The sequence below is a fragment of the Aplidium turbinatum genome, chromosome 14 (genome assembly GCF_918807975.1).
Source record: "Aplidium turbinatum chromosome 14, kaAplTurb1.1, whole genome shotgun sequence".
Taxonomy (NCBI): Eukaryota; Metazoa; Chordata; class Ascidiacea; order Aplousobranchia; family Polyclinidae; genus Aplidium; species Aplidium turbinatum.
This window is the reverse complement of record NC_137485.1, coordinates 1,916,239-1,942,506: the sequence shown is the minus strand read 5'-3', so window position 1 is coordinate 1,942,506 and position 26,268 is coordinate 1,916,239. Positions and strand designations below refer to the sequence as shown.

The 26,268-nt window shown below is 37.6% G+C and overlaps 1 protein-coding gene and 1 pseudogene across 1 annotated transcript; both read left to right on the top strand.

Moving 5' to 3' along the window:
* The first annotated feature begins 2,919 nt into the window (after window positions 1-2,919).
* LOC145783610 (kelch-like protein 12) lies at window positions 2,920-4,525 on the top strand (annotated as a pseudogene).
* A 16,097-nt stretch (window positions 4,526-20,622) lies between these two features.
* LOC145783609 (kelch-like protein 28) lies at window positions 20,623-23,823 on the top strand. Its single transcript, XM_082595503.1, has one exon. It carries the CDS (start codon window positions 20,623-20,625, stop codon window positions 22,147-22,149), a length of 1,527 nt encoding a protein of 508 aa, XP_082451629.1. The 3' UTR covers window positions 22,150-23,823.
* The last annotated feature ends 2,445 nt before the right edge of the window (window positions 23,824-26,268 follow it).

The window sequence follows — 26,268 nt, the reverse complement described above, 5'->3', positions numbered from 1 at the left end:
ACAGTCGGCAATTTGTAACTTTTCTATCAAATCATTTGTTATGAAAGAGGTTGTACTTCCACTGTCCAAAAACGCTTGTGTAGTGATGGTTTGATTACTACCTTGCAGGCGAACCTTTACTGGGATTATAGGAAGCAGACTGCGAGAATTTGCTCGTGTGTTGACAAGCCCATTGCGTATTGCATGTGTAGGTTGATTGATATTAATTTCTTGAGTTGTTGTGTCTTTAGGTGTGATATTTGTGGTGATTTGTGTTGCATCTGGGGGATGCAAGAGAGTAGTGTGGCGTTCAGTGCATCCTCGTTTTATGCAAGGGTCCTTCCTTTTACATTGATATGCCCAGTGACCAGCATTTAAACAGCACTTGCAGAGTTTGTTGTCGATTACAAATTTAAGTCTTTGGTCAATATTCATCATTCGAAATTGTTTGCATTGATTGAGAAAATGTTTATCTCTGCACAGATGGCATGTCCTTTCATGGTTCGACGATTTTATTTGCGTTGCAAAGGTTACGCTGCTCCTACGTTTGGAGTTGGAATCATCGAATTGTTTTTTAGTAGATTTTAGAATATCGCATGCCAAGTTGGTCGTTTCTCTCGTTTTGCGCGAGACGTATCGTGAGAGATCTGAAAGGCTTATTTCTTGATTTCTTTCATGCAAAATTACGTCAACTTCGCGTAACCAGCCAGAATACCAGCCACTTGGCAAGCGTCTTATTATTTTTGTTATGGTATCCATGTTGTCCATTTTCTGTAAGTAATTCATGCCAGACAAAGTACATATGCAGGAAGTAAGTTCCGAAGAGAACTTGATTAGAGAATCCTTGTTAGAATTTTGAAGAGATGGCCCGTTTATGACGGAATCAACACATGCGCGAGCTATTTGAAATTTTTGACCGAAGGTTTGTTGTAGCAAAGCTCTTGCTTTAGTGTAACCTTCGTGGGGAAGCATGTATTGACACCCTTTTACCAAAGTGTGCGCAGAGCCTTTGGTGTATTGCAACAGATAAAAAAGTTTACGTTTAGGCTCTGTGAAATTACAATCAATTAACGTATCAAATGCGTCTATAAAACCACAGTATTCAGCAGAATTTCCATCAAAGATTGGGGGTTCTACAGACAACAGTGGGGACGGGTTGATAGTAATATTTGGAATTTGTTTCGAGTTTACTGATTCATTATTGTTTATTTGATTTAGTACAGGGGTCTGGGCATACGACGTACTCGGCTCATGTCTCACAAACGATTTATTTGTTACTGTTTGTGAAGGATTAATTTTGTTTGAAACGACAATAGATTCGTGAATGTTAGACCTGGCTTCTACGCCACTCAACGTTAATTGGGATAACATAGGATACACAGAATTATTGTTTGTAACATTAGTTGGTAAATTCGATTGAAATTGTCCGTTTATATCAACATTGTCTTTAGACATTTTATAGCGCTCACCAGCATCTTCTTCCGATTCTTCCGAAAGTTGGGCAATTGTCTCTTGGAGCTCTGCCTTTAGTTTAGCTTCCTGGACTTGTTGCAGGAATTTTCTTTCTTGTTCTTCACGTAGCTGACTTTGTTTTAGGACCATTGTTTCAAATTCTGCCCTTGCTTTCGCTTGCTCTTGTTCCAACTCGCAGATCCTTTTTTGTGATTCCAATCGAGCTAATATTACCGCCTTCTTAATTTTAGCGCTCATTGTAGAGGAGCAGCTTTTGCTGGAAACTTTGCTGGTGCTGTCGCTTGGGTGCAGACTGCCATTTTCTGCTTGGTAGAGCATTTTTGATTGTGATCTTGTTGTCACCTTTGATGCTTGGGGTTCTGGATTTGTTGATTCTTCGGCATTTGATTTATCTGCCACGTCTTTCTCCTTTACAGAATTTGTTGCCATTTTCTTGACATTCAACTTTGCTCACTGTCAACAACGACGATTTTCTGATTTGATTTGTCTAAAAACTGAATGTAACGTCCGCTTTGTCTATTTGATTGCTACGTTACAGTGACGTATTTTGTTTGTCGTTGACCTTTGCTCTATTGAACTGCCTGGTCAGTTTCTTCTGTCTAGATTGCTTCCAACAACACGACACATGAATTTGAATTGGTTTTCACGTGTTCTTTTAATGTGCTTTTTTAGACAATTTTTTCAACACAGGTAACTTTGAGATTTCTTAAATTTGCGACCGTCTAGAGAAAAGCAATTTTGTAGAATCAAACAAAAACGATTTACAGTACAATTACGAATTCCCTTTCTCAAGGATTGGCAATTATTGAAAAAACGAATAGGTCAATGGTTGTATAATTCGATGTAAACTGACGTTATATCGTTGACTAATAAGTTACTGATTTAACGAAAACAGACCACAGGTGCCAAACGCAGATGCGACAGAGGCCAAACATTATAAAAGAGAAACAAAAACAGGGGGCTTTTTTAGTACAGTGGTCTGCAAAAGAGAAAAAAAAACCCAAATATTAACAAACGAGTCACAAATGAATGCAGAGGGCTTAAGTAAGAAATTTGGCAGTAACACCAGCTACAAGTAAAGGTAAACCTAGACCTCAGCTGCTGTGAGATCCATGAAGCAATTTGTAATAACAAGGAGTTGCTGGAGCAGATTGTTTCTTGCAAAAAGTATGGAATGTGATATGACAGGGCTCGTATAAATACAAAGTATGTCCAAAAACGTTTTTTAGATGTTAATCTAATTTTTCGGTTGTCCTTATTTTTGGGTCTATGTCGATGGCAACCCTGACTATATCTCTGATATGTTAGTCCAAAACAAGCAAGGCAGGCTGCATTGCTTTAAATCAGTTTGTAGCTTTCGTTTATGATAAAACCAAACATTAGAAATTTGTTGTGTTCAGATGCAGTTTATGTTTAAGGGATATTTGTATATTTGCAGGAATAGATTAAATTAACATTGAAATTGCAATGAAGTCTAAAAACTATAAAAGTAATCACGCTTTAGAAATTTTGACAATGTTGAACAATGATAGAATCAAAATGAAAAACTATTGTGATGTCACTTTAACAGCTGGATCTAATGACTTTGCTGGACACAAATGTATCCTTGGAGTGTTCTCAACTTTTTTATCTAAAATGTTTTCGGTGGAAATGAAGGAAAAGGAAATGTCCAAGGAGTGACTGAAGAAACATTAGAAGCTGTTTTAAACTTCATTTACACTTGTGACATCATAATCACAAGTGAGAATGTGTACAGCTTGATAGAAGCAGCTAATTACATGGAGATTCCTCATCTGAAGGAATTCTGTGTGGAATTTTTACTTGAGGAAGTTGATGCAACAAACTGTCTACATATTCGTTCATATGCAAAGTTGTATAATCTTGACAAACTTGTGGAAAAAGCAAATTTTGTGATTGCAAACAATTTTGAAAGTCTGGTTAAGGAAAAAGATTTCAAGGAATTAAAATTTGAAGATATCCAGGAAATACTTGAAATGAAAGATAAACATGTCACATCTGAGGAAATTGTTTTCCATGGAATGATGGAATGGATCAAACATGACGTCGATGCACGTAAGCAACATTTGACTGTGCTTTTCAGTTTATTGAAACTTGAAAAATTATCTGGAGATTTTTTACAAAATGTTGTCTGCCAAGAAGAATTGATCATGAATTGTCATGAATACACCAAAATCTGTTTTCAATCAACACTTTCCCGCTTCCGATCTCAGCAAAACAATCAAGACATTGTTGAGGAACCGAAAGCAAAAAAATTGCTGATTGCATTTGGAAACAATCAAACATGGAAGTATGACGTTATAATTAAACAAACAAGTAACTTTTCAAGCACATTTTTTGACCATACGAAGGGATCAGTTGTTAGTCACAAAAACAAAGTTTACGTCATAGGTGGAATGTATCCCAACACAATGTGACAATGAAAAGATTGGACTTAGACGACCAGGTGTCAGGTTGGAAGGAATTAGCTTCTACAATTGTAAGGAGAAAAGGTGGTGCTTCTATTGTTTTCGGTGATTGCATTTACACTTGTGGTGGAAGGGGTGGTCTACGATCTGGAGAATGTTACAACATTGACAAGAACAAATGGAACAAGATTGATGACATGCGGAAAGAACGTTGCTCATTTGCCTTGGTTTCTGCTAGCGGAGGAATATATGCAATCGGTGGTTTCAACGATAATTTTTTAAACTCTGTTGAACTTCACGATCCTCGCCAAGGTGGTTGGAATATTGTTCCTTCAATGAAAGTTGCAAGGTTGGGTCTAGCGGGCGTTGTTCTGAATGATCAATTATACGCAATAGGAGGGTTCAACAAGAGGAAGGGAAACCTCAAATCAGTCGAACGATTTGATCCACGGAACCAAACCTGGTACAAAGTTGCAGAGATGAATTGTGCAAGATGCAATCATGGAGCTTGTGTTTTAAATGAGAAAATATACGTTGCTGGAGGAGGATCAGATGCTGTGGAGGTTTATGATCCAGAAAAGAATGTCTGGGATATTGAGGCAAACTTTCCAGAATTTAAAATCGTTTCCGCCATTGTTAGTATTTAATGTTTATTATGTTGGATTTTGTTTATAGACTTTGTAATTCCGACATCAAAGTAACACACAAACTGATATAAAAAAAATTTTCTGACTTAACAAACTGTTGACAACAATTTGATGACCTGTTAATTTGTTTGTTAAAGATGTGATCTGTTGTAAAAATTTCATAAAATAGGCCTAGCTCTAAGTAGATTTAAAATCAGACATAGCCATTCATTCATTGCAAAATAATCTAATGAGTTTTAGACAAAATGTGTACACTTACCGTAATCAATTCATTTGTTGCTTTAACGTTTTGTGAGTAGCCTATAACTCTTTTCTTTCAAATCAATTTTTTTCCAAAGCTTATATTTTTTATGTTCCACCATTTGTCGGTTACAGATGCTTATTTTTAACTTTGTTACTACATGCAAACTACTTTCAATTATCATGTCAATGATGTAGTTTGAATTTTTGCTCTGCTGTGGAAGATATAATGCCTCCCAAAGTTGGTAAAGCATAATCGAAAATTGGATTTTGTTGCTCATGCAAGATGCAATTCTTTCCAATCTTTGTCAAAACAAAATGGTATAATGCAGAAAGAAATGTATTCGTCCAAAAACCAAGGATTTTTTGTATTCGGTAATTTCACATTTTTGTTACAAACGTACGTGTTAGATTGTAAGCATTGCTTTGGTTTTAGACACAAAATTTAATTTAACAAGAATAAATTTAATTAAATTCATGTGATTTAATTTTAACACAAATATAGGCTATAACCAATTTCACGAGTTTGATTTAGGAAAGCTTTGTACATTCCAGTTTAACTCTTGTAGTCCACTGTATATAATCTGTACACGATCGTTGTATGTTTATAAAATAAATTTCAGATTTTATTTGAAATTGATGAACTTTTCTTTTATGACGCTTGATATTTAAATCACATCCGTGTGCGACAGTTTCTGATTGTGGTCACACACGATTTCATTGTAATTAGATGCAACACAATAGGCGGCTGGAAGCAGCGAAGAGATATGGAGTCATCGAGTCAGCTGCTTTTCAATTAGTTTGGCATGCCATTAAGTGTTTTTTCGAAACACAGCCGCGTGCTCTGAAGCGGTATCGAACCCACACCCTTCGAGCGTCGTGCAGGCGTTTTCACACTTTGACAATTTAGCTTTCGGTCTTATTTATATTTCAAGAGTAAGTTTTAAAACAAAAGCTTTGAAAACGTCAAACAGACCGAAATAAGTTGTTTAGATGAAAAAAATTGGCACAGTCGCACCTTCCAACAACTTCAAAACAATTTAAAATGAAAAGGAGATTAAACAAGGGTTGTTAAATAAGCAACATGCATTTATACTATAGCCACAGTATATAGTATATGCATAGGATTTGTAAAATAAACTCTTGCTATTAAGATCGACCATGGTGCGTTATCAAGATCGCTAATGGTCGTGAGGAGAAGACATCTTGATAGCTCATATCAAAGAAAAGCAAGGCAGGCAAAGAAAACTCCACATAAAAATCCTACCACGGAAAAAGCGCAACGCACTGGCCCTTGCACGACTTACAAAATTGATAAACTGCGACGATATGAAGTAATGCAAAAGGAAACAACAAAAATATCATCATCTTCTTGCGGAAATCCGATTTTACCCAAATATTGAAGTTGTTATGTCTTACAGACATCAAGCGTGCTGCTATATAACATTACTTGGATGGTGTGTTAATTTTACCAGTTGTTAAGATGCAGTGACGTCATTTCACAGTGATATAAGAAAGTTGGGTGATGTTAGAAGCGTTAGATCAATGGTCTTAACATGTGCCAAATGCGTCCGCGATGAATTTTTCAACTTTTTATTTTTGATCAAGTTGTACGGAGAGATCAAACTTATGGCAAAAGTGTAATTATACGACGACAAGCAACAAGCGGAAACGAGGAAGACTCGCGGGAGAATGGGAGACGATGCAGCGGAAGATTTTGATACAATAGGAGTGAAAGAAGATGCTGCTGTGAAAGACTTCAATCTGCACTGTATATCTAACCTGAAGTGACAATAAATCCCGTAGCGCCCTATGTTGCATATATGCAACTTCAAAAAAGTGGGAAGTACGTGATTTTGGTAGAGTAGATTGAATATTTGCGAAGAAATTAAAACAACAAAAAACATTTAGTTGATACTCTATAGCCCAATGCTGCAAATCGTCAACAAATTGTACCACTAAATATTCTGTGTTGGTTGCACCACTAAATATTCTGTGTTGGTTGCACCACTAAATATTCTGTGTTGGTTGCACCACTGTGTTGGTTGTGTAACGCCCTGCGTTTCACCTTAGGTCTTTTCAACCTTCCTTAGGTTTGTTATCGTCGTGAAATTTACAATTGTGCTTCGGGATTTTCACCTTAGGTCTTCAACTTTTCTTAACGCTTGTTACCGCCTTGAAATTATCGTTCTGTTGCATATATGCAACGTTACCCAGTAAGTCAAGTAATTCATGTAGTTTGGCAAGTGTGCTTCGGGCTTCCTGAAGTATGATTAGGAAATTGCTTGCCTCTTAAGAAATCGTATGCCAATCAGCTAAACGCATTCTTGCAACCGGCACCTTTCAATCACATATGCGTAGTTTTTCGTCTTTTTAACGTTATAGCTTACAGATGCTTCATTCCTCAGCGACTATGTATATCGCGTTTTGGCCGACCATTCGACAGACAGAAAATTTTACTTTTGGTGTAGGTAGTAAGTCAGAGTACTGGATAATTTTTGGTGCAGCTCACTATAATATGATTTTGGTACAGTGGTGATATTATTTCTGGCTCCGTCAGTCAACGTTCAGTGTGCAGTTTCCGGGGTTGGACTTATGATTTGAATTATGTACTATTGTGGAAAGACGATTGCAATCTTTTAAGTCATGTGGTGACAATAAAATCATACATGTAGTCAGTGGTGGATTTCCAGAAGATTAGCTTCCGGAGCGCTAGTTTTTTACTTTCCAAATGCGCTAGGTGCCGTAGAAGAAACTCAGAAATGTGTCTTTATAAGACTTTGAAACAACACACTTGATGTACCTAAAACGTTGCTAAAGTAAGTATCATGGTTTATAGATGGTATAGCGTGGTTCAATGCAAATATTCATATTTTAGTGAAACAATAATACAAAAAAATACAAGTTAGCCTATAGCCTAGAAAAGAAAAAAAGAAAAAAAATTTGTTTTTACTTTTTTCCACTTTTGATTTTTCAAGTTATAACCTACAATTTTTAAGACACTTATCGTATTCAAAATCATAAAACCTCTGGCGACTTCGGGTCTCAATTGCCGGGTTACGTCCATGGCGTAATCAGGATCCAACATACTTCGCTGGTTAAAAATTTCTCAGTGGAAGACGGATCATTCGTATAAAGAGTAAACTTGAAACAGTTTGGCTACAGTGTGTAGAAAAGCACGGTCAGATGTCAGTATGAAGTTCATTTGTGAAAATCCGCGCTCACACTCGCTTGATGAAATTGGAAGGGATTACAGTGACGTTATCAAATTTTGAAGACTCTGGGATCTTCTTTTCGTAGTCGTATATTCACGAAGTCCTCTCACAGCAGCTTCGAGTTCATCTAAGGGCAATCTCTTTGCCACTTCAATGATTTCGTTTTCTCCGTGTGTCGTTAGGCTACTGTGTCCTCTGGCCAAATAGTTGAATCAAGTATTTTTCAGCTGTTAATGAATGACAAGTCTGTTGAATTCAACAAGCGATCTTGGATGGAATTTCCTAAGTGATTATACACCCTTCTCTGTTCGGTGGAAAATACCACCCTTTGGTAGGGTGGAAATGACCATCTTTCCCAATAGGCTATGGGGTGGGATCGTGGGAATGAAAAAGTAGAAGTGTAATTTTTAGACCACCCTAGAAGTGGTTAAAACTACAATTTTTGATTTACAGTGTAGAAGATGCGGGGATTGATTAGCGGGCTATTTCTGCAATTGTTTACATGTAATTCTACACCTTTGAACTCTAAGTTTTCTTCAGCATCCTTAGCAATGCCATAATGCCATCCGGGTTCGTTCCTTCGTGTTTCAAATAATTTTGCAAGATTATTAATTTTGTTATCTGCATCTCAAATATTAGCCTACATGCTCTGTTTTATAGTTCAAGGCTTAGGCTATTTCGGATAATTCTTGTGAGTATTCGTACATCAAAGCCAAGTCCAACAAGAAATCCGTGGATGTTATCTTCGACAAGAGTCCTTGATATTTCGCACGTTCCCGAGAATCTCTTGTGTCGCTAATAGCCCCCTTTTTGAAAAATTCGAAAAGTGCTGGGAAATCATTCCAGACGGCACTATCTGTGCGGAAACTCGAGACTACCCAACGTGTGTCCAGTAGGCCTACCCTTCCGATTTTCAACAACTGCACTTCAACAGCAGCTGCACATTCACCCAATTCCCTGCTATTGTTAGGAGAAGCGTGGTAAAGGCTAAAGCGTTTGTCCATAAAAGATCGAAATCGATTCAAATTACTGACTGATTTTACAGCATGACGAACCGATAGTTCCAATCTATGGTTGCACTTGCACAATGCCACACCACAATGTCTGGAAATTAATCACAAAGCCATTTTGCTACACCATTTTTGCGACCTATCATCACAGCCGCGCCATTACATTATTATTATTGTAACTGTCTCCGCCGCCAGTGTAGCCAAATCGTTTGGCATCCGCTGGCTTCGATCAGTCTTTCAACAAGGTTGATAGGATCTCCATTCTGTTTTGTCCTTTGCGATGTTTTGCAATCGATGGAGATGTGGTGTGCTGAGCAGGGATCCCAGGCCAGCTTTTCTGATGTCAGATCTCAGCAGCTGTAATAAATTGGTACGGTGACGTCCGGTTCGGCCTTGGTACTTTTTGCTGCCAATTATTGCAAATTCAAGGGCTTTCTGGGGAGGTGAGTCCTGGTGAAGTCTCAGAATGTGTCTAAACATGTTCCATCTCATGGTGGAGATCTTGCAAGACAATGGTTCACTGTTGCATATTTTGTAGAGATTTTTGTTCGAGATAAGACTGTTTGGCCAAGTATGACCAGTTATGACACGTAAATGTCTTCGATGACAGGCATCCAATCTTTCAAGACTTCCTTTGGTAACAGACCAGCTATTACAGTTGTAGATCATAATTGGAATGCAGTACGCGTTGTACAATCTTAGTCGCAACTGTAATGGGGTTCTCGATCTCTTGCTCCATAGTTTCCAGTGTGATCTGAAAGCGACATTGCCTAAATTGCAGCGGGATTTGACATCGGCAGTGCTGCACAATAATGATCCCAAAAGTTTGTGTATAGGCCTACGCCATTTTTCGTTTCCTCGAATCGGTAGGCTATCAGTATCAGTTTCATTTGTGTCTGCAAGAAATATGTGGGTGAATTCAGTTTTAGTCTCATTCATGAAAAGATTGTAGTTTTTCAGGTTCTTTGTAGCAATAGATTGTAGCATATCAAGTGGCTGTCTTTCCTCATCCAGGAACTCAACATCGTCTGCATACTCCATTTCCAGGGCCTGATTAAGGCTCATGGGGGCCCGAGGCACAGCTAAGTTTAGGGCCCCTGTTGGCAATCGCTTTCAAAGCAATGCCATGTAGTCTCTGCGAATGATGAAATATGGGCTAAAAAATAGTTCAAGCAAAACTATAACTTCATAAATATTAATTTAGCCAATTTACCTACAACTTTCTAACAGTATGAACACTTATGAACAATTTCATACAGGAAACACTAGCAAAATGTAGGCTACATTTGAATTTGAACTAGCAGAGTTTATTAATGGTTCCTTGAAACCAGTGCTGTGTTAAACCTTTTGTGGGCCCTGGGGCCAGAATAATTTTGGGCCCTCTATCGTCAAGCAGACCTATAATATTGTGTATATTTTCACTGCATCGACATGGAAATGTGGTTCATTTCAATAGACTTTCTCACCAGTTTAGAAAACAACACAAGTGTAAGTAACCGCAAACACAGGTCTATCATTTCTTAGCTACATCTTTGCTCGGAATGAAAGCCAAAAGTGTTAACAATTTCCAATAAAAAAAAATACTGGGGAGCTGGTACACGTCCCCCCACCCTTGGCAACTCATGATAAAGAGGAATTGACCAAAACATGTGGATGGAAGTGTGTGAACAGTAAAGCAAAGGTAAAGTAGTTTCACCCTATATGTTTGGTTGAGTCCTGTCTTTGTCATGAGTTGCCAAGGGGGGTGGAGGGGGGACTTGTATACCAGCTCCAATACTGGCAATGGAACATTATCGGTCACGACGCGGTCATACCATCGTACCACACAAAATTTTGACTGTTTTAACTTTGCCCTGCTTTGCCGCCCGGTACCGCGCAGATAAAATCTGGGGATAAAACCAAAGCTGTAGAAATTATTAATTTCCATTCAGATTTGGTCATCTGATAACATTATTGTTTTTCACTATTTTTATGTTTTATCTGGCAACATTACTTGTTCTGTCAACCAAAGTGAAAACATTGTGATTGTATGGTAACTTGTAAACAAAAGCAGTGTAAAGCGTTTTGAGGATCAGGTGTTCAATAATTTTTATTCAACATTATTTCATTCCAAGGCAAAGCTTTCATAATTTTATGTAGGTATTCAAGTTAATTAAAGTTTTTAGGGTATGGTAGCCTAAGTTAGTGGCAAGAATAAACAGGTCCCTTGTGTTAAAAATGATTTTTGTTTTGTACCGTACAACATGTGATATGCCAGGCTTATAAGGTATTTGAAAATAAGAGCAATTTCATGTGCATATATTCAGAAAAAGTAAATACAGAAGAACGTTTCTGCTAAAAGTACAGGACAGGTTTTTCCTGCTCGCAACATCACTAGTCAAGGATATTTATAATTATGGTATTGTAAATGTTAAAATTGAAATGATAATTAAACTATCTGAAATGCTATTTTGCTTATAGCTTAAAATTTTTTAAAACAAAGCACTTTTATTGATGAAAAGAATCTGAATATGTGAATTCAAAAGGGCCCTCCAGTTTTTTTTTTTTTTTTCACTATTTGTGCTTTCCAATTTCTTTCAATGTCTTCTAAATGATACTTAAAAAAAAACAGCCAGATCTTTCAAACATATTGGTAAACACATAAAAAATACTCTATCAATTTTTCCATTGATTTTGAAATGGGCCCAACCATAGGCGTCGATTTTTTCTTTGAATAGAGGAATTCTGGGTGGGCGAGAGTTTTCAAACAAATTTCATTGAATGTGTATGTTCGCAAATTCGCAATGGTTAGTCTTTCTCACAGAGACTGCGTTTAGCGTCGCTGCAGCAATTAAGCTTTAATAGGTTTGCTGTTAACAAACTTCTTTTATGTTTTCCTTTGTGACCTAAAAAGCGCGTGACTCGTGACCTGTTATCTTTAAAGTGGCGCCTTCGGATTTGCGGCAAAATGTTCGGACAGGTGACTACAGTAACAAGTACCATCAGGGTTAAGACGCATCCACTGGAATTCGGAAAAAAGCTTCCTTTGCAACACACGACCTTCCCGAGCCGGAAGCTGATCCGGCAGCATGCTAACGTCAAACGGAACAGATAGAGATCCATGGCTCATGCTGTCTTCTACCGGAATGGCCCGTTTCGGCGAGTCCGATTCGGCGAGTCCGATTCGGCGAGTTCCCTATTCGGCGAGAACCTTTTTCGGCGAGTGCCCTATTCGGCGAGTTTTTGAAATTTTATTTTTGAAAGGGAATTATCGGGTACCGACCGTACCGTAGCCTAACTGTTTTCACATCGTTTTAACGTCGCTGAACGTGCAGAAAGGAATAAATATAAAATGTTTGAACTATTAAGATAAAATTCGTCATATCAGTTCAGTTGTTTTTATTTCTGACCATCATATCAAAAACAATACACGTCAACATAGCAAAGGTAGAAGCGACAAAACGCGAACGCTAAAACGTGCTTGAATTCGTCATGCCCGTTCAGTTGTTTTTAAGGTAGAAGCGACAAAACGCGAACGTTAAAACGTGCTTGTGACCGAAGTAAGTTATTGAGTTGAAAGAATTTTGGCACGGTCGCAACACCTTCAGAAAAATTTAAGATATGAAGGGAAAATAAAAAAAAGAAAATGTTACAAAAAAAAATCATGTTTAATGTCTATAAGTTAGTACTTTTGAATAGTTAAAATGATTAGTTTGGATCAACAAATGTGTGGCCTACAGCTTGGATTGAAAGGAAATTATCGGGTACCGTAGCCTAGTTATCCCGACCAGCAGAAATTGCCGTTTTTACATCGTTTTAACGTCGCTAAACGTTGAAATAGTGTAGAAAAAAGAACTTTGCTGACTAGGATACGTTGAAACTGGGAAACATTCACAGAAGCCCTTCGATTTGTTCCAAGAACCCATTTACCCTAACAGTTCATTTGTACATTGATTCAACGTCTGAATACATTATCTTAAAAATGCATAATCTTAAAAATGCAACGTATCGAAGGGCTTCTGCGAATGTTTCTCAGTTTCAACGCAGGCCTTAAAACTCGTGTTTTTTTCCGGCAGCCATCGTGGCCTACCGAAGGCTCCTCCTCGGCGGCCAAAATACAATAACGATAGCACAAGTAAATAGCATTAAACTTGCAACAATGTTAAAATGATCACTTAGCGTTGTTGAAGTCTGGGCGACGTCCTGCAATAGTATCGTTGTACCACGCATTAAATGTATTATCGGGATTGTAATCCGGTATTGCGAGACCATCCAACGACCCTAAATTGTTTTAACTGTTTGCAGCTCAGTAAATTGTTTCAACTGCATACCGCCTTTCATAAAACCTGACCATTTATTCCGTTATGATGTCACCATTGAGGGTGTGAAGTCACTAACCCACAGCGTTCTCCACTATGAAGACACGTGTTTTACCCACGGATGTCAACTAACCTAGTTCTCCTATTTAACAACGATTCAATGTCCGACAACATTGAATCGATATAAAAACGACAATATTGCCAGTCGATGTAAATTAGCACTTCGGATTAACACTTCGTTAAAATAAACATCGGGAATTGCAAACAAGACTTTACAGCGCTGGTGATCGCAGCTGGATATATTCAATACAACAGTAGTGACTATGATGTGCTGACCTAATTCTGCGTCACTCTTTGATGCTACATATTTTCGACATTTAATCCACAATCATTCTATTGCAAAATTAAATAATTGGCTAGAAGAAACCGGCGGCCAAACTTGGCCGACGGAGGAGGTAGCACAGGCGGTCATTCAAGCACTACTTAGCGGCGATGGCCGCCGGCTGCTTTAAGGCTTGCAACGTATCCTAGTCATCAAAGTTCTTTTCTACACGATTTCAACGTTTAGCGACGTTAAAACGATAGGCCACACATTTGGTTAGCCTTCTCATTCTGTTACTACAATGTAAAAATAAACTGTTAGGCTAACTGGGTTCTTGGAACACATTTTTGCTGGAAGGAATAACTAGGCTACGGTACCCGATAATTTCCTTTCAATCCAAGCTGTAGGCCATTGCTTTGTTCTGTCGGATACCTAGCGAGAGACATAACGTAAAACAAGAAATTGCGCTGCAGTTGGTTGGATAATTCAGCGTTAAACAAAAACGGAAATAATTGTAACGAACACTTCATTGGTGTCATGAAAACAAGAAACATATTTTGCCCACCCTCGTTTCACGGCAGGGTGGGCGCCGCCCACCCTGCCCACCCTATTTCGACGCCTATGGGCCCAACTACAGCAATTGCACTTCAACTTCTCTATAGTTTCTCCACAGAATCCTCAATGAGTGAACTTTTTAGGTACGATGCTTCTTACCAGTATGTTTAAGCATGTAATCATTATCGAAGTTTCACCACAAAAATAAATGACCAAAATAATTAAAACAGTTGTGCCAAAAACACTTTGTGGCAATTGGGCCCTTTTTGAATTCATATATTCAATTGCATCCAATACATTTCTGCAGAACATGTTACTAACTTTATTGCATTTTAACTTTGTTTTTAGATAACAATGGTGTTTTTAGAGATGTTTCAGTGTAGTTAGGGCCCAAATTTGTAAAATAAGCCCCAAATTTGAGATGTTTTAGTATAATAAGGGCCTAAATCATCTTCTTAATGGACAAGTACATGCAGTGAACTTTAGCAACTCAAAAAACACTTTTCTGAAATGCAAAAATCTATTATTTGTGGGCCCCTTGAGATGGTGGGCCTGGGATCCGGGCCCCCCTTGACACGGCACTGCTTGAAACCTATAAAAGTATTGACGCCTACGGTATTAATGTAAAAAAATTGGGGGCCCCCAAAACCAGGGGGCCTGAGGCCTGTGCCTCGTGTGCCTCATGGTTAATCGGGCCCTGTCCATTTCCAAAGGCATGCATGTGTCAGATATAGGGAGGTTTGGTCTGGAGGACTGCTCTCGCACTGAGCTCAATGCTGCAGATAGGTAGCAGGTGAAGAGTATTGGGGAGAGGCTGTCTCCTTGAGGGGAACCGATGGTAGTCTCAAAGTTTGCGGACATTTCGTTGTTAATGCCATTACATACAGCACCAATCAAACAAGAAGATAAAAATGTTGTAGACATGTCATATGATTTTAGGCAGCTCTTCAAGGAATCAAAGATGCCATTCGCCGTAAGACTAGCGAGCTCAACAAGATCTACAAATACATTTACAGGTTTGCTTCCGTCAAGACTGGTACAAAGATATATTATCAGAGTGAATACCCGATTTAACGTGTTCGACTCATCAAGAATTATGGATATACTTTTAATGAACAGGGCAAAGCATAATAAGAGTATAAAATATTTGAGCTTCCGGAACGCCGTTCCGGAGAAGTCAATTTTTTGATCGAGCTTCCGGAGCTGCGCTCCGGATCGCTCCGGCTGAAATCCAGCCCTGCATGTAGTAAAGAAGCACAGACCTCGTTCTCAGATCATTTCTGCCACATTGTTGTGCCCGAAATGTCGCTGTAGACTAGTACCCAGTCAGCAAGGGTTTGTGGGGCCCACGTGGGATTTCCATGGGCATTCATGGGCTTGTGGGCTTAAGGTGAGTTTATCTGATGTTTCCGATTAGGCCCCAAGTGCGCGGCCTACTTCATATTTTTTTCTTTACAACCGATTCCTGACATCTTTTATTGAATTTATCTTAATAATATTATCATATCATGAAAATGTATCTGGGAATTTATTTTCATTTCTTGAAATAAACTTTCTGGGCTTTCTTTGGGCATGAAGTGGGCTAACCACCATGATGAAAAATTATAAAATATACGTTCGCACCGGTCCATTATGCTATATTAAAGTGCAATAATCATAAAAATTGGATATATACAACGATACAATGCGACGGCGGTTTACATTTTAATAATGGTTTCATGGTAGGCTGCCCACCCATTAGACGTAGGTGGGCTGCCCACTTGGGACATTTCTGCAAACCGTGGACACACAGGTACTGGGGCCCACGCAGTACAATGTGGGTAACCCATATGCAGCTCAAGTGGGCCCCACGAACATTTTCTGACTGGGTATTACAGCTAGGTATGAGCGGATAAATTAAGTTACCTGCTGTCCGCTACAGTTGCACCACTAAATATTCTGTGTTGGTTGCACCACTAAATTTTCTGTGTTGGTTGCACCACTAAATATTCTGTGTTGGTTGTGCCACTGAATATTCTGTGTTGGTTGTACCACCGAATATTCTGTGTTGGTTGCACCACTAAATATTCTGAGTTGGTTGCACCACTAAATATTCTGTGTTGGTTGCACCACTAAATATTCTGTGTTGGTTGCACCACTAAATATCTGTGTTGGTTGCACCACTAATTATTCTTTGTTGTTTGTACCACTAAATATTCTGTGTTAGTTGCACCACTAAATATTCTGTGTTGGTTGCACCACTAAATATTCTGTGTTGGTTACACCACAAAATATTCTGTGTTGGTTGCACCACTAAACATTCTGTGTTGGTTACACCACACCTTTTTGAAAAAACATTCTAAAAATTTGATTGTTTTTTTTCCCTTAGGCGCTAGCCGCGCTACAGGAATAAAGTCGAAAAATAATTCTAAAAAATAAAAGCAAGCTGAAAAGTCGCAAAAGAAGGTAAATGAAAATATTGAACAATAATAAGCACTAGGAATCATCAGCATTAAGCAAAAAAATTGGTCATTACGCTAATGATGCATAATCAGGCCCGGATTTAGGGGGGGCAGAGGGGGCAGGTGCCCCGGGCCCCCCGACTTTTGAAGGACCCCCCTACGTGGAAAAAATGTGATTTTGTGTTATTTTTTCTTCCTTTCAGCCTTTGAAGTTTCTGAAAAATGCTGTGCAGTGCTGGATTGATGCTATTGTAAACGCAGAGGTGGTTTTTCGCGCCGAAAAAAAATTTTGCACGGGGGCCCCCCGATCTAAAAGTGCCCCAGGCCCCACATCAGCTAAATCCGGCCCTGCGCATAATAACGCTTACCCACCAAATACACAAAATACAACTAAACACAAAAAACTTTGAATAAAAAGCTAGTTGTAAAATACAAGATTTGTGGCCTATAATATTGATTCCAGTTTCAAAAGAGAAAAAACAATGGCTACGTCATAAGTAATCAAATAAACTACAACTAAGTGCAATGCAGTAAATAAATAACTTTTTCGTCTATGTTAAAGTTTAAAAACAATAGAGATGACAATTGTGCAAAAACGGTACGAAGATGATTTCATGAATCTTAATTTTTCTTTCGTGATTGCACCACTAAATATTCTGTGTTAGTTGTACCACTAAATATTCTGTGTTAGTTGCACCACTAAATATTCTGTGTTATTTGTACCACTAAATATTCTGTGTTGGTTGCACCACTGAATATTATGTGCTGGTTGAACCATTAAATATTCTGTATTGCTTGCGCCACTAAATATTCTGTGTTGGTTGCACCACTAAATACTCTGTGTTGGTTGCACCATTAAATATTCTGTGTTGGTTGCACCATTAAATATTCTGTGTTGGTTGCACCACTAAATATTCTGTGTTGGTTGCACCACTAAATATTCTGTGTTGGTTGCACCCAGGGTTGCACCACACGACTGAATATTCTGTGTTGGTTGCATCACTAAATATTGCAAAAACGGTACGAAGATGATTTCATGAATCTTAATTTTTCTTTCGTGATTGCTGACCATTTGCTTTTGTGTAAATCGAAAAAAATGGTTAATCTTGGTGCATTGCATTGAAACATTTCTTCTTTTGTTTTTGAAGAGAAATAACAATGAAGCAATATAATCATTGTGACATCTTATCTCAATGGTTTTATATATTTGTTGTATTTTTGTTTTATACTGGAAATAATTCAATCTCAGTTCTCAATGTAACCAACTTTTCACTTATTGAAGATACCCTTTGCTTTACAAACGGTAAAAGCAACCACAGCAAAAGCCAGTTGACAAATATCTGGGGTTAAATAGTTCTTCATTTTGACTACTAGCCAGCAATAAGATAGCGAATAAACCGGAGAAAAACAAGTAAAAATGAGCATTAAATAGTGAAACAAACTCCTTGATAACTTCAAGCTTTTGAAACACATTTAATGTTGTGACACGCAATAATACACTGCTGGGATCCCACCGGAACTCACTTGGTAAGATTCCGGTTTTTAAAAAACAATCAACTAGGCTGCATGTAGCAACCGATTTTGATGATCGTGCAATAATAACACCACCAAAGATTGCTCAATACCAACTACAAATCGATACGATTTAAAGTTAATGGAATCACTGCAATCCAACATAGACCTACCATGTTATATAAAAAGAAGACAAGTTTCGTCACAGCAAGTAAAACGAAAGTTTTACGTTTGAAAATTTTTTTACATCTTCTTGGATGATTAGAGGGCTACGTCACAAAAATTAAGGCTAAACAACAAATTTATTTGTTAGATTGGAATTGTACACGTACATTTAGGAATTCACACGCTACATTAGTACAATAAATTCTTGGAAATCAAACACTAGCGTCGTCGAAAAGTCACAAAAAGTAAAATACTTTTGTATATCCAAGCTAAAAAATTAAAAGGGAAAAGAGACACAATTTAATTATTTATTTTTCTTAAAAAAAGAGGACAAATCCTCCAAAAAAAGAACATAGGCTATAGTAGCCTATCTCTAAGTCAACACAATTTGTTTCTCCATAACGTGTCACCATCATAAAAAATTGATACAATAAAAAGCTTTATTTGTTTTGGTTAATCATTTATTTCGCTTAAATTACATCAAGCCTTAAAGCAGCCGGCGGCCATCGCGGCCATGGCCGCTAAGCAGTGCTTGAATGACCGCCGGTGCTACCTTCTCAGTCGGCCAAGTTTGGCCGCCGGTTTCTTCTGGTCAATTATTTAATTTCGCAATAGAATGATCGTGGATTAACTGTTGAAAATATGTAGTATCAAAGAGTGACGCAGAATTAGGTCAGCGCGTCATAATCACCAACTGTTGTATTGTGCGGAACATTTGCTATCTGCGATCACCAGCGCTGTAAGTCTTGTTTGTAATTCCCGACCTTTATTTTAACAAAGTCTTAATCCGAAGTGCTAATTTACATCGGCTGGCAATATTGTCGTTTTTATGTCGATGCAATGTTGTCGGACATTGAATCGTTGTTAAACAGGAGAACTATATAGGTTAGTTCACATCCGAGGGAAACACATGACTTCATAGTTGAGAAATGTTCCCGCTGTGGGTTAGTGACTTCACACTTTCAATGGTGACATCATAACGGTATAAACGGTCAGGTTTTATGAAAGGCGGCATTCGGTAATGCAGTTGAAACAATTTGCTGAGCAGCAAGCAGTTGAAACAATTTAGTGTCGTTAGTACATGGTCCCGCAATACCGGATTACAATCCCGATAAAGCAGTTATTGCATGGTAGCCTACAACGATTCTATTGCAGGACGTCGCCCAGACTTAAGAGATCATTTTAGCATTGTAGCAAGTTTAATTCTATTTACTTATGCCATCGTTATTTATTTGTATTTTGGCCTCCAAGCGCGCAAATTTGGCCGCCGAGAAGGAGCTCCCAGTAGGCCACAATGGCTGCCGGAAAAAAATACGAGTTTTAAGGCCTGTTACATTCTTGTTCAGTCTACTGAATGCTTGTTGGATTCTGTTATTCCACTATATCTCCGCTATGTTAGTCCAAAACAAGCAAGGCAGGCGTTGCTTTAAAGGCATACTAAAGGAAAATTTCAAACCGGAATTAAGTATTAAAATGAGTAAACTGAACATTCAAGAATACATTTCAAAAACAATTACCGAAAAAAATTTGTTTTCAATGGCGCTGGCAAGGCCCAAAGTCCAGAGTTTCATTTATTTTCATTTTTTTCAAAATGACCAAAACGTGCAAACACTGCTCGAGAATACGTCATAAAGGCCAGCAATAACAAAAGCCACGTTACCAATCTTTTGAGCAACCAGCGTTTTGAGCAAAGTTTTTGAGTTACCAGCGTTACTGTCTGCTGTTTTGATGTTAAAATGTGCTGTTTTGATGTAAATACATACATAGCCTACAGTCAAATCGCCCGCAGTAACAATTATTGCGTGATCGGTTGATTGCTAGCCTTTATGACGTAGACTGCACAGTCGCACGCTTCGTTGCTCAGGCTCAATTTCATTTTGAAAGCTCTGACAAAAGCACGCCCACAATGGTGGTCAGACCGCAATGGGGCAAAATTTTATTGAAAATCGTTTTATGGTAGCATGTTAAACACAAAGAACGTGGAAAATCGCCAAGTCAGGTTTTTCCTTTAGTACCCCTTTAAGTCAGTTTGTAGCTTTCATTTATGATAAAACCAAACGTTAGAAATTTGTAGTGTTCCGATGTAGTTTATGTGTAAAGGATATTTGTATATTTGCAGGAATACAATAAATTAACATTGAAAATCAAAAATGATAGCTGGTCGGTCTAGTGTTAACATTGGAAATTTGCTATGTCCATTTGCAACTTATGTCTAATTGGATATTTGTACACTTGCAGGAATATAATAAATTAACATTGAAATTACAATGAAGTCAAAAAACTATAAAAGTAATCACGCTTTAGAAATTTTGTCAATGTTGAACAATGACAGAATCAAAATGAAAAACTATTGTGACGTCACTTTAAGTGCTGGATCTAACGACTTCGCTGGACACAAATGCATCCTAGGCGTGTTCTCAAAATTTTTATCTAAAATGTTTTCTGTAGAAATGCGAGAAAAGTATGAAAGAAAAGGAAATGTCCAAGGGGTGACTGAAGAAACATTTGAAGCTGTTTTAAACTTCATTTACACTTGTGACATCACAATCACAAGTGAGAATGTGTACAACTTAATAGAAGCAGCTAATTACATGGAGATTCCTCACTTGAAGGTATTTTGTGTGGAGTTTTTACTTGAGGAAATTGATGCAACAAGCTGTCTACATATTCGTTCATATGCAAAGTTGTATGATCTTGACAAAGTTGTAAAAAAAGCAAATTTTGTGATTACAAACAACTTTGAAAGTCTGGTTAAGGAAAAAGATTTTAATGAATTAATTTTTGAAGATATCCAGGAAATACTTCAAATGAAAGATAAACATGTCATATCTGAGGAAATTGTTTTCCATGGAATGATGGAATGGATCAAACATGACGTCGATGCACGTCAGCAACACTTGACTGAACTTTTCAGTTCATTGAAACTTGAAAATTTATCTGGAGATTTCTTGCAAAATGTTGTCAGTCAAGAAGAATTGATCATGAATTGTCATGAATGCACAAAAATGTGTTTTCAATCAACCCTTTCCCGCTTCCAATTTCAGCAAATTATTGTTGAGCAACATAAAGCCAAACAATACTTCATTGCATTTGAAGGAAATAAAATATGGGAGTATCATATTTTCAATCAAAGCAGACGTACCATGCCAATCTCATTGTTTGATCATAGTTGGGGATCCATTGCAAGTCACAAAAACAAAATTTACATCATCAGTGGAAAAAATACCAACACAGTGGAAAGATTGGACTTGGACGACCTGACGTTGCGTTGGAAGGAATTAGCTGCTACAAATGTAAGGAGAGAAGGTGGTGCTTCTGCTGTTTTCGATGATTGCATTTACAATTGTGGTGGGTGCCGTACTTTACGGTCTGGAGAATGTTACAATATCGACCGAAACAGATGGAACAGGATTGATGACATGAAAAAAAAACGCTGCTACCTAACTTTGCTTTCTACCAACGGAGGAATATATGCAATTGGTGGCATGAACAACGATTTCTTAAACTCAGTTGAACATCACGATCCTCGCCAAGGTGGTTGGAATATTGTTCCTTCAATGAAAGTTGCAAGAGGTGGTCTAGCAGGTGTTGTTCTCAATGATCAAATATACGCAATAGGAGGTGCAAACGACAATGAAAACCTCAAATCAGTCGAACTGTTTGATTCACGGAACCAAACCTGGTGCAATGTTGCGGAAATGAATTGTGCAAGATCCTTTCATGGAGCTTGTGTTTTAAATGGTAAAATATATGTCGTTGGAGGAGGATCAGATGCTGTGGAGGTTTATGATCTAGAGAGGAATGTTTGGGAAATTGAGACAAACCTTACAGAATTTCAGTTTGTTTCCGCCATTATTGATATTTAGTTCTTATTTTGTTTGTAATGTATTTAATTTAAACATTGAAGTGACAAACAAATTGATACGAAAGTTTCTAGTGCCTTACAATTTGTTTAACGTTAATTGAGCAATGAATAACTTGTTATTCTGTTTGTTAGGCAAGTGTTCTGTCATACAGATGGTATTCTCTTATGTCGATTCTGTCATTATCGCGTTGTAACTGCTTAACAAATATTTATTTAATCAAGTGTAAAACAGATCAACAGATCAGAAATGTATAATTGTCGTCTCTATATCACTAATTATTTTGTTCTATCACCAAACAATCTGCTTTGTGATCAAACTGAAGGAATTGTATCTGGTATCATAATTGTTTTTAAAAAAGTAACCTTTTTCTTTTTTAAAGATTTTAAAAAGTGTCTTGAATGGTATAAAGTTCAAGTAAAACATGAAGTTAAATAAAACCTCCGATTACAACGCTATCAATTTTGAATGTTGATGTTTCAATATTATAATAAACTGTAAAGCATTAACAAAATACACATCAACCTTATCTACGACAAAACGTGATTTTTGAATAATATATTAGAAAGAAACGTAGTCGTTAAAAAAGTAAGGATTTCTTCATATTCGGTTATTTTGCGCTTTTGTTGCAAACGAAGTCGTCAGGTTGCAAATGTTGCTTTGTTTTATTTGAAGAATTCAATTTAACAAGAATGTATTTAGTGAGTTTAATTCAACACGTATGTACAAATAATTCTGTCCCACTTCGCTTTTAGCTTTCTAGACCTCTGCTATGTTTGGCATATATTGTTTTAGGGTGTAATGGTCAGAAATAAAACCAAACTGAACTGATTTAGGAAAGCTTTGTACATTTAAGTGTAAATTCTTGTAGTGTTTTTAATCTGCAAGCGGTGGCTATCTATTTTACGAAAAAAATCGATTTTAAATTTTGTTTGAAATTGTGATGAACTTGGTGGGCACTTTAACATTACCCACTAGTCGAAAAGGTACGCAATCATGCGTGACATATTCATTCGCGATTCAGCTGATTTCAGTCATGTGACTCGGCACGTGATATTCTGATCGAAAATTTTTGATACAAAGAAATTTAACTGAATGCTTCACCACAACCACCGTTGCCTAATGGTTAGAGCAGAGGAGTAGTAATTTCGATTTCGTGGGTTCGATTCCCACCCTCTGCTAATACTATTTTTTCTTCTGCAACTGAAGTGAGTGCAAGAAGGATCTTAATGACTGCAATCAATGAAGTTTATAAAGACAATTGTGACTAAAACACAAAGCAATTTCACATTGAAAAGCAGGCACTCTTCGACGAGTGGGTGATGTAAAAGTGCCTACCGATGAACTTTATATCATGGTTAAGACTTTCTTGTGTGTGTACGACAATTATTCACTGTGATCACATAATGAATCACTGGACCTTGTGAGAACGTCTTGCCTCAACTCTACTCGAAATTTACTAGTGGGCTCCTATGTTTAGTGATGGCTCTTAACAATCGTTATCATAATTACAAAATGTCCAAATACTCAAACATCTTTCAATGCAGGAAAAAATTCACATTTATCATTGCAGCAAAGAGCAAAAAACTCTAAGATGTTTTAGAAGAAAAGGTAAATATGCCGACAGTAGTAGTCAGTGCAGTAGTCAGTGCAGTAGTCAGTGCAGTAGTCAGTGCAGTCAATGCAGTAGTCAGCAGTGGATCCGAAAAAAGTTAGGAATGGACTACAATCTCAACAAAGCAAATTTTATTAGATAAGTGAACAATGCAAAACTTAATGTCTGAAAAAGTGAACTTGGAGAGGAGCGTGGGGTGGGGGCTTGCCATGGGAAAAAATTGACAATATTGTCTTGTTTTGGTTGCGTTTTTGGCGTAATAAAGTTCTTTTTATCAAAATGCACCATTTGCATGTAGCCAGAGGTTAATTTGTATGTAAAAAAATTCATCAAATTAAAATTAGATTTGGGTAGAAGATTTGGTTTAAAATTTAAGTTAGACTACCGTTTCAGAAAATCTCACGCCCTGGTTCGACTCTCGGGGCGTGCGCTTAAGCAATGCACGTTATAAGGACTGATCTTCATTCATCGTTGGCTAAGTGAATAAAATTTGGTTGAGCGAGCAAAGCAAGCGTGAATTTTTTGCAAAAATGGAAAAAAAATTGCATATTAAATGTTAGGAAAATTAGAAGCCAAAATACGCTGCACAAATTAAATATGCGTGGGTCCCCAGTCAGAGGTTTGCAAAACAGTTAATATACGGCCTTGCACGATTTAAGCTATTATTACTGATCTGCTGTAGCAGCTTCTATATTTCGTTCCTAGAACTAACATAGTTGAAACGTTCATCTGATGAAAGTAAAAGCAACAACAAACAGGATAATTTATTGCTTGTGAAGTAATAAATCAACCTGTTTGTCGTTACTTTCACTTTCATCAGATGAACGTTGCAACTAGTGCTAGAAACGACAATTGTCTTGATGAACATCCAAACTTTTCAGCATTCAGTTTATATATTTTTTAAACTGTCAAAAAAAATTAAGCAGACGAAAATGATTGAGCCTCAAAACAGCCGTACCTCTGCCAGGAGGCACGGGCGGCTAACATGATTCTGAACTGAAACGCCACAGATAAATGGAAGCAGAAAAAGTGTATGTAGCCTAGTTGTCGTCAACTGCTCCTAATTATTTTGGCATGCCACTAAATAGTAAGTATTTTTCATAGACACAGCCGTGTACCATGAAGTCGAGTCGAACCGACGACCTTTCGAACGTCATGCAGACGTCCTCACCTCTCGACAACTCAGCTTTCGACTTTATTTATATTTTAAGAATAAACTTAAACCAAAACAATAATGTATCAATACTGGTCACTGCGTTTTGGATAAGAAAAGGTAAAGTCTTTTTATTGTATCAACATTAATGGATAGCCGAACTTATACCCAATTGAAGCCACTTGTAATAAAACATAAATTTTAAATGGCTACAATTTAACAGATTAGTTGTTTGTTCGGGCGCCTTGACGTTTGTGAAAATAAAAATTATGCCAGATAATCACTGCTATGTTAAGCTCTTCATGAGCCTACTACAAGCAAGGAAATCTATGATAATATAGTAGGGAAGTCAAGAAAACGGATATGCTAACTTTAAAGTGCTCTATTTGAGCAAACAAATCGGATATCATCAAGGCCCGGTTAACCATGAGACACACAGGCCTCAGGCCCCCTGGTTTTGGGGGCCTCAATTCTTTTACATTAGTACCGTAAACGTAGGTAGTAAAAGTTGTTGTTCCAGTGTGTACATTGTTATTTTTGAGTAACGATTTTAAATTGTGTAATCGTCACGCTTCGGCGAATTTCACTTGAACACGTTCGTTTCGCTTGAAGTTTTGAACGCGATCAGGCGAATGATCTTAGCACTGTATTAAACAACAAGACAGGAGGAATCGCAGCTGGTAGGCACTTAGGCAGAGCCTAGACGTTATGAATGACGAATGCCACTATTCAGCTTGTTACTAGTGTTACATTATACTTAAGTTGGTTTCTTCTTATTGAGTTTATTCCTTCTCATTCGGTTAGTCCCGATGGTAGGGCAGCGATTCCTTTAAAGAAAGCAGAGATGATGATGAACTTGTTTGTTTTTGCATGAGTAGCCTAACATTAATGTCACGCACGATCAATATCTATTCATTTTATTCCTCAGAGACAATTTTTCTGAATTTGATGAATCTGGTGTTCGAAAATCTAATAGGCCTACCAACAAATATCAGGTAGAGCTGAAAAGAAGTCGACGACGAAATCAATTGTTTGATTTTGACACTGGAATTACAACTGGCAATGGAACTATTTTGTCGGCAAGGGATGAATTTATGACACTTTCTTATTTCCCAATACTGGACCAGCTTGATTCATCTTTGGAGCAGCGTATCAAAGCATATGAAGTCTTGAATCAACGATCCCATATTTTATCATCAGTTAGCACAACTTCTTTTTCTAATGAAACTGCTTGTGATGCTGCTTTGCAACTGGCTAGTGATACCCAGAAGATCTTGAAGGGTCACTTTCAGATGAGTTAGTTCACCTATCCGAGTTCTTATTGTTGTGTAGGCTACACATGAAAAGCTACCAA

Bases quoted from the DNA above. Each gene is read 5' to 3' on its own strand.
- LOC145783609 (XM_082595503.1), top strand. From the start codon at position 20,623: ATGAAAAACTATTGTGACGTCACTTTAAGTGCTGGATCTAACGACTTC.